Genomic DNA, 19529 nt, shown 5'->3' with positions numbered 1-19529 from the left:
TGACATTACCTGTCAGTTTTGTATTTTTTATTCAACACTGATCTCCAGAATAATTTCTGATACTGGACGCAATTCTGCATTCACCACTTTATGTTGCGCTTCTGTGCTCTCTCTCTCTCTCTCTCTCTCTCTCTCTCTCTCTCTCTCTCTCTCTCTCTCTCTGCTTCTGTCGGGGACTCCCCAGAACACCGGGACACCGAACAGGGCTCGGTGTGAAATTCTATACCCTGTCGAAAGGATTTTTAGGAATTCCGTTTCAAGGTCCCTGTTTTACTTCCCGAAGAAGAAGAAGAAGAAGAAGAAGAAGGAGGAGGAGGAGGAGGAGGAGGAGGAGGAGGAGGAGGAAGAGGAAGAGGAAGAGGAGGAAGAGGAGGAGGAGGAGGAGAAGCAGAGATTATAATTTGTGTCTCTTTTTAGCACCCTGAGAGAAACATTACTAAAAGTCCCTTTGTTTACATTGTCAAGTGGGTACTTGAACTTGAACCGTAATTGACCATATCCTTTGATTTCACTAAGTTTTTGTTGACTCGTGAATTGTTTGAATTTTTCTCTCCAAAATGATTAAAAACTTTAAGAGAGAGAGAGAGAGAGAGAGAGAGAGAGAGAGAGAGAGAGAGAGAGAGAGAGAGAGAGAGAGAGAGAGAGAGTTTTAGATAACATCACACACTATCCCATCACACAAACAAAAATGAATATGCATAAACACCCCCCCACCCCGCCCACAACAGGGTCACACCCTTGAAAGGGCTTTGCCTATCCACATTAAAGGGTTAATGGAATATCCCCTTTGACCTTTGACCTAAGGGGTTAATGGTGGCCACCAAATCTGCATAACCCAATTTGGCGTCTAGTCTTTCAAAGCAAGGAGGACTTTCGTCTCTTTGACTGAAAAACACGGGTTCGAATCCCGGCGGTAAGGAGATGAAGAGAGAGAGAGAGAGAGAGAGAGAGAGAGAGAGAGAGAGAGAGAGAGAGAGAGAGTACTAGAAAAGCAAAAATACACAAAAATATGAATCCCCAAAAAGTCCCACACGATTTATCTCATATTCTGCCGTAATCCTGCTCTCGTCCTCAGCAAACTTTTTGGGGGAGGGGTGCTGGGGCGGCAGCCAATCTTTGCGACCTCTCAATGGTATCTTCAGTCACCACGAAAGGTTCCTGGTAGGAGATGTCTTCCACTTATCCAAAACTTCCCAGGTGAGTTCTGTTGGTCATATCATATCCTTGCCCTCTCTGTGCTCCATAACTTTCTGCCAGAGATTCGTTTCTTTCATTGCTGCTTGCGTGCTTTCAGATGAGACTTTCATTGCTTGTGTGCTTTCAGATGAGACTTTCATTGCTTGTGTGCTTCCAGATGAAACCGTCATTGCTTGTGTGCTTCCAGATAAAAGCAGTACCTTTTGGTCGTGTAAATTATCTATTATTTTTAGGAGAATATAGTCTTTTTCACCACTGAAGACTATACTGAGCTTTTGAGAGAGAGAGAGAGAGAGAGAGAGAGAGAGAGAGAGAGAAAAGGATTTTTCTCTCTTTTTAAGACACGTATCTGACATAACAGCCAAAAAATTCAGTCATCGTTTCCTGAAGCTTTGAAGAAGAAGAAGAAGAAGAAGAAGAAGAAGAAGAAGAAGAAGAAGAAGAAGAAGAAGAAGAAGAAGAAGAAGAAGAAGAAGGAAAGGGGGGAGAAGAAGAATTTCTGGGAAATTCTTCTTCTCGATTTTTTGTTCTACATTTAAAATTTACTTTTGTTTGTAATCGTCAGAAAATCTTGGGCCAAGTCTTGTCCAGGGAGCGATAAATCTCTGGTGGGTGAGTGGCCAGACATGTGAGAGAGAGAGAGAGAGAGAGAGAGAGAGAAATCGGGTTATGTGTCTCGAATCTCGTTTGAGAGGAAAATCATTTTGACATTCATGGCAAGGAACTGGGTCTCTCTCTCTCTCTCTCTCTCTCTCTCTCTCTCTCTCTCTCTCTTCCACATCAGACGCTTTCTGAAATTCTTTCCCCATGGAGGGGAAAAGGGGGGTCTTTCTCCCCCCTTTCCCACAGGGGGGCGCCAAACAAACCCCCTCCCATAATCTCCCAATTTCGGTATTAACTCCCGAAGCCGGATTAGAATCTCACGCCTCTCCAATCAATGAATTGTGTTGTTATTTTAAATTTTTCTGAACGAAGAGGTTTTATTATTGGTCAGTGGTTTACATATCTATATAAAATTTCTGACTCGCATCGGGATCGAACCCAGGTCTTTCAGTTCAAGGGCAAGGGCGCTACCAACTGAACCAACTGAGAAATCTGGGGAAAGAATTTCAGATTGTTTTCGAAAAACTTGAACTGTGATATTTCCCGCCAAAGGAAAATGTATTACTTTTTCCAGTTCACCCAATAGGCTCTCTCTCTCTCTCTCTCTCTCTCTCTCTCTCTCTCTCTCGCCCTCAATCTCTCTCTTCCTCAATCTCCCTCTCTTTCTCCTTCAATCTCTCTCTCTCTCTCTCTCTCTCTCTCTCTCTCTCTCTCTCTCTCTCTCTCTCTCTCTCTCTCCCACCCTCCTTACAATGATAAAAATTAGAATCAATTCCTAAATATTTTTAGATCGCAACTTTTCTTGTACAAAGTCAGGTGGCAATGCTCTCTCTCTCTCTCTCTCTCTCTCTCATCCGACGAGCGGCAATTTGATTCTGAAATACGACGCGGAAAAATATGGAAAAGGGAATTTTCAAATGACTGACGATACAGTTATGCCAATCTGAAGACAATTTCCACAAAAATAAAATACAAAAGAATAATTTTTTGTATATTGGGGGACGGAGCAACAGCCATAAATTTGGATCAGGGCTTAGCCCTGGGGTCCAAGACCCCCCCCTTTTCCCCCCTCCCTTTAATAATACCTCATTTTGCGAAGGCACAGGAGAACGCTTGCTTGCTTGCTCGCTCCGTTTTGCCGGATGATTTTCAGAAGAAAGATTTGAGTTATGGGGCTATTGGGCTTGCTTACAGACGCACTGGGAGTTGTACGTCGTGTTTTTAAGGCAGAAAGACACAGACACGAGACGACAGACACACACAGACACGGATAACAGACAACGGACAACAGACCATTAAATTACCCTAAAAACACAAAACTCCTTCTTCTTCTTCTTCTTCTTCAAGATGACGAATAAGAGGCTCAGGGAAAAGATTTACCAACAATTCTCTCTCAGATCCAAGAAAGGGTTTTGTGAAAAGTCCAATTTCCTTTTAAAAGTGACTTTTTTTTCTTTTTTTTTTTTTGCTGCAGCTTTTGTTGCTGTTCAGATGCTTTGCAGCATTTCGAAACAGCAGACGTTTCGAGAGTTTGTCTTCCTAATAGCTGTTTCGGGTTCATTTTTGACACTCGAGATGGCAATAGTTTCCTTATTTTTTAAGAAATAAAAGAATAAATGGCTGTTTGGAAACTCTTGAAATGAAGCTGTTTCAACGTTTTGAACCAAAGTTACAATGTAATTTATATATATATATATATATATATATATATATATATATATATATATATATATATATATATATATATATATATATATATCTCTCCACTGTGGATTAATTCATATCAATATTTTGCTTACTTTCAAACCTGTCCTATCTGTCAATTCAAACGCCTGTCTATCTATTCCAATATACAAATCTATAACCTATAATTTTATAGGACATTCCTATATCCGTTTTATACCCATAAGTCTATCCAGGACACCTATAATATTCACAGGACTGACACAAACCCTCCCACAAAGCTAATCAATTACGAGAGATGAGGAAAAGAAAAGTATATAATTAATCGTTTCTAAAAGAGAGAAGAGACATTAATCACTTATATTAATCACCCTGTACCCCAGGGATTAATGGCTGAGTAATCCCAGACCACGAGAATATCATTTAACTCCTTCTGCTGGATTAAAACTGGAATAAATTGGGTTAAACTGCTGGAAAAAGAAGGATTTTACAATTGATGTGAGGACTGGAGAATCTAGAGTAGTTACTCTTGTGCATAGAAAACGACATGCGAGACTTTTAGAAAATGGGGGACAGGGGATGCTCAAGTATTCCAATCTATCTCCCTTCTTTTGTCGGACCCTGAACTGTCCTGAAGTTACGTGCGTAGATATGAACATATCATGCAAAATAGCAGATAGATCAATTTAGATTTTGAAACGTGAATAAATGAATGAATAAACTTACGAATAAGGGAAGTGGAAACGGCGGAATAATTGGAATATTCCAGATTAAAAGTGAGCATATTGACGAAGCAATAATGTTTACCCGAGTGACATTGTGTACAGAAGTTTTTATTTCCCTGTCAGGGTACAGTCAGGTGTGTGTTTGTGTATGTGTGTGTGTGTGTGTGTGTAAGCAGAGAATAAATGAATATATATGAATAAAGAAGTAAATAAATATACATATATAAAACTCAAAGAGATTACAACAGAAATATAAACAAATTCTATGGGAATCTTTGCCAAAGATTGCAAACTGACTCGATGCAATTTGAAAACTGTTTTAAAACATGCAACTCATATATATATATATATATATATATATATATATATATATATATATATATATATATATATATATATATATATATATATATAAATTTATATATTAAAGTTAGAGAGAGATTTGAAAACGATATTAAATAAGAATTAAGTTAATGTTCTGTTAGCCAGGAAGACACGGTAAAAGAAAACTATTGTGCCGGCTTTGTCTGTCCGTCCGCACTTTTTTCTGTCCGCCCTCAGATCTTAAAAACTACTGAGGCTAGAGGGCTGCAAATTGGTATGTTGATCATCCACCCTCCAATCATTAAACATACCAAATTGCAGCCCTCTAGCCTCAGTAGTCTTTATCTTATTTAAGGTTAAGGTTGGTCATGATCGTGCTTCTAGCAATGATATAAGATAGGCCACCACCGTGCCGTGGGTGAAAGTTTCATGGGCCGTGGCTCATACAGCATTACACCGAGACCACCGAAAGATAGATCCATTTTCGGTGGCCTTGATTATACGCTGTATAGAAAACTCGAGAAACTTCGGCGCAGTTTTTACTTGTTGAAACATTGTGACACATCTTGATTGAATAAAATTATCATTAACTCGAAAAATAATTAACAGATTAGTTAATAACAAACCACTAAATCTACTTGATTACGTGTAATCCCTGATAATCCAGGATTATCTGATTCAGGCAGATTAATAATCAGATAATTGAATTCCAAGTCAGTGGACCCAGTGGGCTTGTTCCACCTGAATAATAATAATAATAATACTAATAATAAGTCTACGTCACTCAGACAAAAACGTACCCAAGAAACGTTCTTAAACAACTGACCTTTGACCTGACAGGAGGTCACACCCAGCATCCATCTTCATAAGAGGTCAACTGACTAAAGAACTGGACACGCGGGGAAAGACATCTACAGCTGGGGTTGAGATGTAATGAGAGAGAGAGAGAGAGAGAGAGAGAGAGAGAGAGAGAGAGAGAGAGAGAGAGAGAGAGAGAGAGAGAGTTCTCTGCTCTCTGTGTCTGTCTGTGTCTGGGAAACACAGACACCATCTGCTCGCTCGCTGACAGGAATCGACGAACGTGCATAACCCATTCCAGTTGCCCATACAATCAAATTATGCAGATCCTGTGAACGTAGGGGTGGATATAAGGGAAAGGATGGGGGCGATTAGGGCTAAGGGGATATTCCATTAGCCCTTTAGGGCTAAGGGGATATTCCATTAGTAAAGGGAAGTTCATATGATAAGGCAGCATTTTAGCATTACGAGGTGACCCTTGGTAACTGAGAGAGAGAGAGAGAGAGAGAGAGAGAGAGAGAGAGAGAGAGAGAGAGAGAGAGAGAGAGAGAGAGAGAGAGAGAGAGAGATTTGTCTCTGCCCAATCTCTCTCTCACGAAAAAAGAGAGAGAGAGAGAGAGAGAGAGAGAGAGAGAGAGAGAGAGAGAGAGAGAGAGAGAGAGAGAGAGAGAGAGATATTTGTCTCTGCCCAATCTCTCTCTCACGAGAGAGAGAGAGAGAGAGAGAGAGAGAGAGAGAGAGAGAGAGAGAGAGAGAGAGAGAGAGAAACTATTACAACGTCTTGTAGTCACTCCCATTCGTGTCCGTTCGCACGTCCGTCACGCCCTCCTGTTCCATTGCCTAAGGAACGGAATGTAGGCAGAGAGACTGATATTATCATCAACATACCTGTAATTGAATTCCGCAGTTGCCAACTGCTGTATAATTAGTCGCTATTCAAACGCGTCTGAAACAGGTACAGGAGTCCAGGTAATGAAGGTTGTTTTTGTTCAGTTTTGTTCAATTTTGTTCCATTTTTATTTTGTTTTTTTTTCTCGAAGGTGGCTGGAAAATTTCCAGTTCTGTTCATACTCGTTCCATTTCTCATTTTGTTTTTTTTTTCCAGGCAATTTTCGTCCAGTTTCGTTCCATTCTGTGCCGTTTTCATTATAGGGCCTTTTTTTTTTTTGTTCCGTTTTGTCCCATCTTGTCCCATTTCTCATTTTGTTTCTGTGAAAATCTGCTTTTCTACTTTGTTCATCTGTTCTTGGGTACACGGAAAAGTGAAAAGTGAAGTGTGTTCATTGTTCATCCATTGTTCATTGTTCATCTGACCTTGGGTACCCAGAAAACCAAAGTGTGTTCATTGTTCATCCATTGTCCTTTGTTCATCTGACCTTGGGTACCCGGAAAAGCGAAGCCTGTTCATTGTTCACCCAATGTTCACTGATTGTTCATCTGCATCTCAGTCAGATTCCAAAATACGATTTCTGAGGATTTAGGGCCACCAGCAATTGCTGAGGAACGACTGGGTAAAATATTCATTTCAGCTGTATCCCAAAACCATTTGAGACCGGCTCAGCTTCGAACGAGGACTCGAGTTTTGTTGGGAAATGACGAGTACCCTGCTTTGGAAATGAGGCGCGTGGTGGCCGGAGAGCGTGGGAATGCTTTTGGGTTTTGTTCAAATGTGGTACTCCGGTTCTAAATTCATCCCAAAAACGCCTCTTATTATTATTATTATTATTATTATTATTATTATTATTATTATTATTATTATTATTATTATTATTATTATTATTATTATTATTATTATTATTATTATTATTATTATTATTTCACAGCTGATATACCCCTATGCATATGGAACAAGCCCACCAAAGGGGCCACTGACCTGAAATTCAAGCTTCCAAAGAATCGAGGCTCTCATTTGAAAGAAGTTACAGAAGATAACAAGAAATTGTCAGAAAAGAAAAAAGGAAACGAATAAAATAATAAATAAATAGATAAAAACACAACTAAATTAGCAGAGGTCTCTAAACCAACAATAATCTGATAAAAAATCCCAAACTTAAGTACGCGACAATTTGCTTATGCCTCGACGCATCTTGTTTCCTGTTATTTGGAACCCCCTGCCTTCCCCTGTGTTTTCTCAGTCCTATAAGATGATCATTTTAGCCTCTCTGGAACGTGGGAGGTCAGTCAGAATGACCCAGAATGACCATTTCTTCAGAAGACTAGTTTTTTCTTCCTTCAACTCTGATCTCAACTGCAAATGTTATCTGAATGGGGTCCCTACCCTCAATTTTGGTTCCATTTTTGTGCTTGTGGTCAAATATATCTTCTTCTTGGCTTCTTTTTTGACGGGAATTGGCCCCAAATTTTACTTAATGGCCCTAGATTTCTTGAAATATCCCAGGGGGAACCCATTAGGCAAAGTTCAAGACTTCTAAACTTGCAGACACATTTACATCAAGTTCGTTCACCCCTCAGTTCAGTTACTTCACAAGATCAATGTTTATCTAATTTCCAGGCAGTCTAGCCTCCTTCACCCCCCCACCTCCATACCCTTGGACGTGGGAGATTGCTGAAGGATTCAGCCAAAGAGGGCTTGATCCTGTTAATGGATCCTATTCATCAAAGACGTTGAACTCACGTTTGGAAGTTGTGTAGTTTGAGATGGAATCAGAAAGGTGGTCTTCCTCATCTTCTTCTTCTTCCCTTCCGTAACTTGTTGGAATTTGAAATAACGAGTCTGAGCTGCGATTTCTGGTTCTCTCTCTCTCTCTCTCTCTCTCTCTCTCTCTCTCTCTGAATGAGTATTATGTGAGAAAAATCTTGACTAGATTTATCAGAACAAAAATCTCTCTCTCTCTCTCTCTCTCTCTCTCTCTCTCTCTCTCTCTCTCTCTCTCTCTCTCTCTCCCCAACGGGGTACAGAGGTGAATCCATCACCAGGCCTCCATCCCCAAGTAATCCCAGGTAATAGCCGAGTAATGCCAAAGTAATCCCAAAGTAATTGCTAAGTAAACCCCTAGTGAATTCTTAACTTATCTAAATAAATCCTGCTTGAAATCAATTAAGTATATCAATACTTTTCCTTCGGGGGGAACAAAATGATTTAAATCCCTCTTTCCTCAAAAAGTGTTAATTGGTAGATCAGTTCCGGAATGGATTTTGGCCCATCAGGCATAAATCCTGGGGGGATTACATTTGATTAATGACGGTATAGGCAGCAGCCCAGCTCCGGGGATTAATTTCCAAATATGAATGCCTTCATCATCGACTTGCTCAAAAGGTATGACGACTGAGAGAGAGAGAGAGAGAGAGAGAGAGAGAGAGAGAGAGAGAGAGAGAGAGAGAGAGAGAGAGAGAGAGATAGACAGTCCTCTTAATGGGATAGGATTGAATAGGATGGGATAGGATGGGTCTCCAGGCTTGACTGGAATGGGGACGAGTCTCTGGGATCCAATCGAGAGGGCCAGTGTGGAGTATATCGGATGGGAGATCGTTATTGCGACAAAACGTAAGGGGGGGTTTGAGATTTAAGTAGTTCCCCGTGCGAATAGAAAACGAGAAGCTCGTGGAGTTTAGAAAACGGACCCAGGATGGAGGTTTCATAAGTCAAATATTTCAGTCGTTCTTAATAGTATGTTGATACTTGTGGTTGCTATTCATTGCTTTTAACCCTGTGGCTTTTAAAAAAAGTTTTTTTTTAACCCTGTGACTTTTAAAAAAGGTTTATAAGCGAGAAATAAATTGTATATGTCAATATTACTGACGCAGGTCTTATTTTCAGGGGCAACTGAGATATTTTAATTTTCCTTAATGTTTTGTCGAAGCTCATAAAACTACATTGTTTTTAACTCCGTTTTAATTAACCGTTCATTAAAAAAGAATGATAGGTCTAAAATAAATTAAAACTTTTTTTAACAATTGCCAAAAGTGTCTGTTTTGTTTATTTAAATCAAATCAGCTGCAAATCAAATAAAATGAATCATATACAAAAATTTGCAAACCTACACTATGGTACTATGCTACTATGGTACGGTTACGCAAATAATATGAATGATAAAATGAACTGATATATACATAAGGTATCACACCCCAAAAAAAAATATTAATCTGCTTTTCAGGAGTTCAGCTGCTCGAGTGCATCCGGCGCAAATTGGCTGGAAGTCCCCAGCAGAAGCCACCAGGTCTTGAAATCCCCTAAAACTGAATGAAAACCAAGACGTTGGAATCGACGCAAAGAAATAAACAAAAAACAAAGAAATATAGAACGAAATGGACGAGCTAGGTCTAGTGTATTTGTTGGGGGTCGGAGTGACTGCAAAATTTGATTTCAGTCTCCTAGAAAGAATCACGTCTTGACTAACAGGGTTGGGAAAGGGTAAGCCATATGTGAGAGAGAGAGAGAGAGAGAGAGAGAGGATACTACAGCCACTCTTGAAGAGGAAAAGATATGAGGGCAGTATAATCTCAACGTCAAATCTATTAGATAATTTTTCCACGAGAGTAAAAGAACACCTCTCGTGTACTCAAGCACACACAAACACACGCGTAGTCTACACACACATACACACACCTACACGTACACAGAGCTGCAACAGGTGGCTCTAATGGAGTGTATAGAGCTCTAACCCCTCTAAATCCCAAGAGGGGAAAACTCTATGGACAGCCAAATGGAAGATTGAAGACCAAGAACTCGACTTTCCCCGGAGATTCAGGCGCAAAAAAAAAAAAAAGGTCTTCTTGGATGATGGCTGGATAAAGTAAGAGAATATAGTCAAGAGAAGCCATTTTAATGAACTCCTGTCCTCAGGTGAAAAGGTTATCTTGACAGGAGTTTGAGGAATTGACTGATCTTTTCTTGAAGTGGAGGAACTGACACAATGAGGATAAAAATAATAATAATAATTAAGTAATTTTAATCTGTAAAACTTCTGTCCTCAGTTAATTCCTTGCTTCAAGCATTCCTGACTATACTAAGATGGTGAATGGTTCAGTAACACCTGTCTGTGCTTCTCTGAAGCCACCCATTAGTGAGAGAGGGCCAATGAAGCACTGACTGAATATATTTTCTGAAGCCATCCTTCTAAGAAGGACGGTTTCATACTCCTGAAGAATATTTTTAATAATAATATCTCAGCAACTTCGAATGACAAATGGTACTGAACTCTGCAATATGGGAATTCATTCCTGAATTCATATATTCCAGATTCCAGAGTTCCAGGATTCCATACTCAAAAGGCAAAGCGTTCCAGCATTCCAATTCCAGGTTACGTCATTTTCCAGTTGCGTCATATAATTTCTTTCAAGTTTCTGAAAGGAATTATAACTGTTTATGCAACTGGCCTTCACAATCCCTGCAATTTATATGGACAGGTTTTATCAACATTTTCTATAAAATCTCTCTCTTCCTCTCTGCAGTTTTCTATCTAAATAGTATTCCTTTCAGAGGGAAAATTCAATCTGCGAGAAGAAACCGATCGTTTAAATGTAACATCACTAAAACATTTTAGAACAAGAAGCTTCTATCCGACAGATCGAGGAGTCTGTTGCAATTAAACCGCCTCGATGGAACAGTTCATCTTTATCAAACGGAGGACATTTTTTTTTAAAATTTCTTCTCAGAGTTCTTTGCAGTTTTCAAAAACACACCAGTATTCAGACAAAAGTCTCAGAGCGAAAGCAAAATCAATCAGAGCTCAGACAAATATTCACCCAGTGCTCAAACAAAAAACAACATCAGAGTTAAAAAAAACACACAACAAAGATCAAACAAAACCTCGACTTTGCCAGAGTTCAAACAAGGAGTCTGATTTCAAACAAAAAACGCCTCAGAGCTCAAACAAAAACACACGTGCAGTGCTCAAACAAAAACGTTAAAACAGAATTCAAACAAAAACACACCAGAGTTTCAAACAAAAACACACACCAGAGTTCAGACAAAAACACACCAGAGAGTTCAGACAAAACACCAGAGCGAAAGCAAAATCACACCAGAGCTCAAACAAAAACACACGCCAGTGCTCAAACAAAAACACACACCAGAGTTCGAACAAAAACACACAACAAAGATCAAACAAAAACACACACCAGAGTTCAAACAAAAACACACCAGATTTCAAACAAAAAACACAGCTCAAAGCTCACACACAGAATTCAAACAAAAACACACGCCAGAGTTCAAACAAAAACACACCAGAATTCAAAAAAAACACACCAGAGCTCAAACAAAAACACACACCAGAATTCAAACAAAACACACACCAGAGTTCAAACAAAAACACACCAGAATTCAAACAAAAACACACCAGAGCTCAAACAAAAACACACACCAGAATTCAAACAAAAACACACACCAGAGTTCAAACAAAAACACACCAGAATTCAAACAAAAACACACCAGAGCTCAAACAAAAACACACACCAGAATTCAAACAAAAACACACCAGAGTTCAAACAAAAACACACCAGAATTCAAACAAAAACACACCAGAGCTCAAACAAAAACACACACCAGAATTCAAACAAAAACACACACCAGAGTTCAAACAAAAACACACTAGAATTCAAACAAAAACACACCAGAGCTCAAACAAAAACACACACCAGAATTCAAACAAAAACACACACCAGAGTTCAAACAAAAACACACCAGAATTCAAACAAAAACACACCAGAGCTCAAACAAAAACACACACCAGAGTTCAAACAAAAACACACACCAGAGTTCAAACAAAAACACACCAGAGTTCAAACCAACCAAGCTGACTCACCCATCACTTAAAGTTGTATTTTCCTCAACTCAATTCCTTTCTCTCCACGAGATTAAAGATTAACCCTGCCATTCACTCCTCCTACAATATAGCGGGAGGGGGTTTGATCTGTGTAATGGATCCCCAGTCTCTCTCTCTCTCGCTCTCTCTCTCTCTCTCTCTCTCTCTCTCTCTCTCTCTCTCTCTCTCTCTCTCTCTCTCTCTCTCTCTCTCTCTCTCAAGTGGAAAAGTCAGTGATCTGCATTCATCAAAGGCTCAAGTAATCTCCAGATAGTCACCAGGTGCCAGTCTCTCTCTCTCTCTCTCTCTCTCTCTCTCTCTCTCTCTCTCTCTCTCTCTCTCTCTCTCTCTCTCTCTCTCTCTCTCTCTCTCCTTCTCGTCGTGATGCAATTTCCGCACATGTCATCAGTCAGGGGGAGCGCTGGCCCCCTGCAACCGCTAATCATGGCCCTTCCTGAATCATCTCAAAATCCCATCATTGCAATACTGTTGCAATGATCCGTTTCCTAACCTTCCTGGTCTTGGGCGAGGGAAGTTTTTTCACGTGTTAATTGGCAGTTTTTTTTCAATGAGAGAGAGAGAGAGAGAGAGAGAGAGAGAGAGAGAGAGAGAGAGAGAGAGAGAGAGAGAGAGAGAGAGAGATTTCTTATTAAAAATGATTTTGTACGGAACAAAAACAAGACAAATTTGGCTTAATGGACCCTTGTACTCTCTCCTGAGAGAGAGAGAGAGAGAGAGAGAGAGAGAGAGAGAGAGAGAGAGAGAGAGAGAGAGAGAGAGAGAGAGAGAGAGAGAGTGTGTCATATTAAAAATGAATTTGATATGTAAACAAACCAATCGTGTACGAAGTAAAAAAACAAAACAGAAACGACCAATTTCGCTTAATGGGTCCTTTCCCTCCCTCCCCCCCCTCTCTCTCTCTCTCTGTTGCGGGGTGAGAGAGAGAGAGAGAGAGAGAGAGAGAGAGAGAGAGAGAGAGAGAGAGAGAGAGAACAGCAAGGTACAAGACGTAATCAAATTAGCCACACGACAAGCGGAATGAATTCAAGCGAAGGGTCAAAGTGGAAGATAAACACTGAAGTATTACGTTTTGTTCTGCTGCAAATACACAAACTTACATACACAAAGTGTATGAAATAAAACACAAAACACGACCTTTAATACACATATATCATGTGTATACAATGAATAAATCATACAATACACATATTTAAACCAATTTTGAAAAATAGTTGGGTGTTAAGCTTCTAAATCGAGAGGTTTCGGTGCCTGGGTTGAAATTCCATTCTTTCAGGCACACGACTGACAGTGAATTGGACAGGTGGCCTGACAGACTCATAGAAAACTGACAGGTATGACAGGTAGAGCCAATAAAGCTGCGCAAAACTGACAGGAAATGAGGGAGAAAGGACAGTTATGGCTGATAAATTCTTACAGAACTGACAGAAAATAGAGAAAGGACATATATGTCAATAAATTGCCAAAAATTGACACATGACAAAATTGACAGATATGTCCTATAAACTGCCAAAAAAAAAACTGACAGGCAGTGACAGAAAACGACACAAACTCCCAGAAAAATTGGCAAAGGAAACGAAATAACATTTGCAAAAATATCTCGCACGTTTCTCAAACTCCCAAGGGTCGATTCTCATCCAAAATTCTCATCCGCAATCCTCAACCACAATTCTCAACCACAATTCTCATCCACTCTCCTTAGCAATATTTAGACGTGGACTCCGTCAAACGCCGATAAAGCCTTGTGGGACCCGGGGCGTCATTTACGGAATTAGGAATTAGGAATCAGGAATTAGGAATTAAGAATTAGGAGACCAAGAGCGAGACCTTCGCTGGTGGCAGGCGTAATTAAATTACGCCATTTGAACCCACCGCGATGAAAGGACAGGAACTTCTTCTTCTTCTCCTTCTTCTTCTTCTTCTTCTTCTTCTTCTTCTTCTTCTTCTTCTTCTTCTTCTTCTTCTTCTTCTTCTTCCTGGGCAATAATATACGGAGGACTGTGAATGCTTTTATGGTTTTTAGTTTTCTGTAAAAGAAAACTATTGTGCCGGCTTAGTCTGTCCGTCCGCACTTTCCTCTGTCCGCACTTTTTCTGTCCGCCCTCAGATCTTAAAAAACTACTGAGGCTAGAGGGCTGCAAATTGGTATGTTGATCATCCACCCTCCAATCATGAAACATACCAAATTGCAGCCCTCTAGCCTCAGTAGTTTTTATTTTATTTGAGGTTCAAGTTAGCCATAATCGTGCTTCTGGCAACGATATAGGGTAGGCCACCACCGAGCCGTGGTAGCTGACCCAGATGTGGATGGTAACTAGCGTCTTCTGGGGCCAGGAAAAATGGTTTGGGGTAGGGGCACGCAGCCCCATTCTTGGAGACTGGCCAAAACACTATTCTTCGGTCATATGAACCAAAATTATTGATAGTTGATTTGATGATGAGAGAGAGAGAGAGAGAGAGAGAGAGAGAGAGAGAGAGAGAGAGAGAGAGAGAGGGGTCTGAATGACAGCAACGAGAAACCTTTCCACACGCCTTTCATTCCCGGTTATCGCACTGATTCCAGTGGGAATCCAATCACCGGTTCCCATTCCAATGGCATCTCATCCAAAGGCCCCCAGAGTCAATCAGCTATTTACGCCTGGGAGACTGGATGCAATTTTCTAAAGACATCTATTTAATTAAGGAATTAAATTATCCCGTCAATATTTTCTAAAATTTATTATTATTATTATTATTATTATTATTATTATTATTATTATTATTATTTATTATTATTATTATTATTGTAAGAGGTATTCATGCAGAGCGAAAGGTATAAAGAGTTTACTGTAATGGGCACAAATTTGACTCGCAGGCTTTTCTCCATATTGATGTGACTCCTCCTCCTCCTCCTCCTCCTCCTCCTCCTCCTCCTCCTCCTCCTCCTCCTCCTCCTCCTCCTCCTCCTCCTCCTCCTCCTCCTCCTCCTCCAAGAGAGAGAGAGAGAGAGAGAGAGAGTGTCCAACAAGGCTCGCCGCATAGCATTCGATAACTGACTGCAAAGGCCCTGGCGTCTCACTCTTGTGAACAAGAAGAAGAAGAAGCAACAGCAGAAATGTAAACAATTCAGATGAAATGTGAACAAGTTCTTCTGTTCCGTGACGCCAAAACGCCATCGCCGGAGGCTGTTTTCTGACTCCTGCCTATGCAGGAAACGTCTGGCTTTCACAAAATGAAAGAGAACAGCCAAGAGAGAAAGAGAGTATAATAAGAGAGGCGGAAAGAGATTGAGGAAGTTGTTTTTTTCGTTTCGTTCCTGGAGAGCCAATTTCGAGTCTCTCGACAGATGACAGGGGGGCGTTCAAGAGGGTTTCATCTGGCTTGACAATAGTGGAGTTACGTATCGAAAGATGTTGTTTATGAATTACATAAGGGAGAGAGAGAGAGAGAGAGAGAGAGAGAGAGAGAGAGAGAGAGAGAGAGAGAGAGAGAGAGAGATAATCCTCAGGAAACCCACAAACAAGGCACAAGAAAGTTTATAGAGATCACAGCAGCCAATTTTTGAAATGACAGTGATTTCTCCAGGTACCCAAACAAGGTCTCAAGGTCGAGGGGCAAATTATCTCCAAAATCTTAGATTCTCTTCCTCCTGGGCTAGATGAGGGCACGAGGTTGCCTTCCCCATCGGCATCCACGTCGATTCTAAAAGAAAACTGCTTGATAAAGCTGCTAAAGTTATTGCCCAATAAATATAAAATATGAACAACATATCCTTACACCTGGTTGTTCGTTTTTGGCAGCATTTTTCCACTAAACTGTCTGCTGGTGGGCATTGTTCTCGCTGGCACGTGGCTCTCTCTCTCTCTCTCTCTCTCTCTTTGTGGCAATTTATCGGGAAAATATAATGAAAAAGATTATTGCCCTGTCAAGTCGAAATCCGGCCAATTTGTGCTGACTTTTCGGTATATAAATGATAGCTTTCAGCTCTTATCATCATTCCTACAATTATTATTATTATTATTATTATTATTATTATTATTATTATTATTATTATTATTATTATTATTATTATTATTATTAATAAATAATAAAGAAAGTAAAGTGAAAATTCACGAAATTCAAGAGAGGAACTAATCAAGGAATTTCTGAAGATATTTCTAAGGTGAAGAAATGATATCTCTTTGGAGTCCACGAGTTTAATCTCTGCTTCTTCATTAAGAACCTCATTAGGAAAATTGGTCCCCAGCTGGACTCGTCAGAGATTACAAAAGATTATTTTGTAATCTGAATTCAATAGCTCTCGACACAACTGTAGTTTCTCAGTGATTAATTTTTTTTAAAAGGGTACAAAACAAATTCATTAGGAAATTGGTCCCCAACTGGACTCGTCAGAGATTACAATGATTTATTCTGTAATCTGAACTCAAAAGGGGGCGTCTCGATACAGCTGTAGCTTCTCAGTAATTACTTTTTTTCAAAGGGTAAAAAAACTCATTAGGGAAATGTTGGGTGTTAGGCGTTACAGAAGGAATTCTTTTGAAGGGATTGAAACCACTTGTTAAGTCCAGTTGCAGACTTTGAGGAGAGAGAGAGAGAGAGAGAGAGAGAGAGAGAGAGAGAGAGAGAGAGAGAGAGAGAATAAAAGGCCCTTTTCATACAACACCCAAAAAAATAAAAACTGAATACGTAAAATTATCCAAAATCCTCAGAAAAATGAATTCTACAAATTTCATTCATCAAACACAAAAGATAAATTGGAAAAAGCTATGGGTAGTTTCTCCACCAGAACGTTCCACCAAAAACATTCCACCAAAACGTTCCACCAAGAACTCATTCCCGAACCTGGAATTGGAACGGGAACAGTAGAACAGATAAGGTCGCTTTTGGTGCACAGACTTGGAAAGCTTTGGCTGGGAACGGATTCAGGGGGATTTATTTTTTATATATATTTAATCATTTTTTTATATATTTTATGCCGGATTTATATAAATAATCCTTTTTATATATCTATTTCTGTTAATCTCTAAGCTTCAGGGATTATAATTTATGTAAATAATTCATTTATTTTTTTTTACTGTGAACAGCTATATTTAAAATTCTTTGATAATTCAAAATGAAAAAAACATTTGATTAAACAGCCCGGAGGCTATTTGATCAAATGATTGGGCTCCCTGGCTATTAATAGTTAATGACTGTTAGAGCTCTCTCTAACTCACTCTCTCTCTCTCTCTCTCGCTCGCTCTCTCTCTCTCGTTCGCTCGATCTCTCTCTCTCGTTCGCTCGCTCTCTCTCTCTCGTTCGCTCGCTCTCTCTCTCTCTATCTCGCTCTCTCTATCTCGCTCTCTCTCTCTCGCTCTCTCTTTCACTCCCTCTTTCTCTCCCTCAATCTCTCTCTCTCTCTTCTTCAATATCTCTTTCTCTCCCTCAATCTCTCTCTATCTCCTCCTTTCTCTCCCTCAATATCTCCCTCAATCTCTCCTTCTCTCCCTCAATCTCTCTCTCTCCCCCTCTCTCTCAATCTCTCTCTCTCGCTCTCTCTCTCTCTCTCTCTCTCTCTCTCTCTCTCTCTCTCTCTCTCGTGTGTGTTATCTCAGCGTCGAGATAAACCCTGAGAGATAATGGACAATCTAAGATCATCCCTCAAGGGTGAAACTTTTCCAGCCGTGGATTTAGATTTCATCCAATTTTCCTGGCCTAGAAACACTTTCTTTTCCAAAAGAAAGCTGATGAGAAATAGTGTTTACAGGAAGGTAAAAACAGCTTTTTTTTTTATTCCCAGACAGGTCGTCTTAGTTGAGGTTAGATGTATCATTGCCAGACGCACGATCATGGCTAACTTTAATCTTAAATTAAACAAAACCTACTGAGGCTAGAGGGCTGAAATTTGGTATGTTTGATGATTGGAGGGTGGGTGACCAACGTACCAATTTGCAGCCCTCTAGCCTCAGTGGTTTTTAAGATCTGGGGGCGGACAGGAAAAGCCGGCACAATAGTTTTCCTTTACAGGAAACTAGGACCAGCCCGGGAAAATACAATGACATTACTACCTGACACAACAAAAGAAAATGGATATTGAATTCTGAAAAGGAAAAAAGGGGGCATTTATACCCAACGCCATTATAAAACTGTTTTATACCCCCTTGGCAAAATTACAAAATCACTGAAACTCACACAGAATATAAAAACTGTTTTTTTCCCAACGTCTGCATAAATGGGAAAAGATTTAGAAATCATTTCTGCCGCTGCCCTGTACCGTGGAAATGACCGGGGGCAGGGGTGGGGGTTTGGGGCAGGGGTGGGTTTGGGGCAGGGCGTGGAGGTTTAGTTTAATAATTTTTTTTTTTTTTTGGGGAAGCTTAATCAGCAGTTTGGGTGGAAATGAGGCCAGTGACATGGACCACTGCTCCTTTCCCAATTTTGGCCTGAAAGGGATTTTTTGTCAATTTTTTAGGAATTTTTTGCAATAGATTGAACGCTTCCAGCCCGGTAGCTTTGAGGCCGATGGTGGATATATAATATATTGATTTTATCAAATACCTGAATTTATTTCTGTGTATTGTATATTCAAGTATTCTCTCTTTTAATCTTAGGGATCTTAGTCTTCCAGAAAACTATATATAAAAATCTAAAATTATATATATATATATATATATATATATATATATATATATATATATATATATATATATATATATATATATATATATATATATATATATTTTTTTATTTATCAATTTCTGTTTATTATATCAACAAGGATTCAGCCTCTATAAATCTATTAAAAATATACATTATTTTTATTTTTGGCAAATTTATCAGTTTAATTCTATGCTTCCAAAGCTCTCTCTCTCTCTCTCTCTCTCTCTCTCTCTCTCTCTCTCTCTCTCTCTCTCTCTCTCTCTCTCTCTCTCTCTCTCTCAGTATATTCTTCATGTTAATAGGGGCATTAGTGTCATCACATGTTATATATTTGGTGGTTGTATTTTTAGAAAACTGTGCATCGAGAAAACCTCTTTGGGTTATATATATATCTTTTGGTATGATGGCGTGTGTGTGTTTAATGATGCATACCTGTGTAGAATGTTTGTGAATTAAAAAAGAATTCTTTTTTAATTCACAAACATTTCTGGTCAACAGAATCTAATCTCGATATAATTTTATAAAAATAATCCTATAAACTAAATGATAATGATTTATCTTATAGCAGAAATAATTATAAGGCAATAATCATACGTAAATAAAAAGAAATAGATTAAAACAAGTTTGTAAATCCACACCTCGGGAACTGACGTCTAGAGACTCAGTCAGTCTGAAGACAGCAATTTCCCAAAACAATCGGTCAAAGATTTTTTGTTTTTTGTTTTTTTTTTTTTTTTTTTTTGTTTTTTTGCTTTGCAGACGCTCTGATGGATTTGGGGGTAATGTTCTGAAGTGCTCT

The 19529-nt window shown here is 39.4% G+C and overlaps 1 protein-coding gene across 1 annotated transcript in view; it reads right to left on the bottom strand.

The window, feature by feature from the left end:
* Nucleotides 1–13965: 13965 nt before the first annotated feature.
* Nucleotides 13966–19529, bottom strand: part of LOC136856035 (cyclic nucleotide-gated channel beta-1-like) — a 56649-nt gene continuing 51085 nt past the window's right edge. The window contains exon 4 of the mRNA XM_067133587.1: nucleotides 13966–14088. Within this exon, the coding sequence (XP_066989688.1) occupies nucleotides 13966–14088 (123 nt within the window). The remainder of the gene's footprint in view (nucleotides 14089–19529) is intronic.

The sequence above is a fragment of the Macrobrachium rosenbergii genome, chromosome 34, assembly GCF_040412425.1.
Source record: "Macrobrachium rosenbergii isolate ZJJX-2024 chromosome 34, ASM4041242v1, whole genome shotgun sequence".
In the NCBI taxonomy this organism is placed as follows: Eukaryota; Metazoa; Arthropoda; class Malacostraca; order Decapoda; family Palaemonidae; genus Macrobrachium; species Macrobrachium rosenbergii.
The sequence above is the reverse complement of the archived record's forward strand: the minus strand, read 5'-3'. Positions and strand labels throughout refer to the sequence as shown.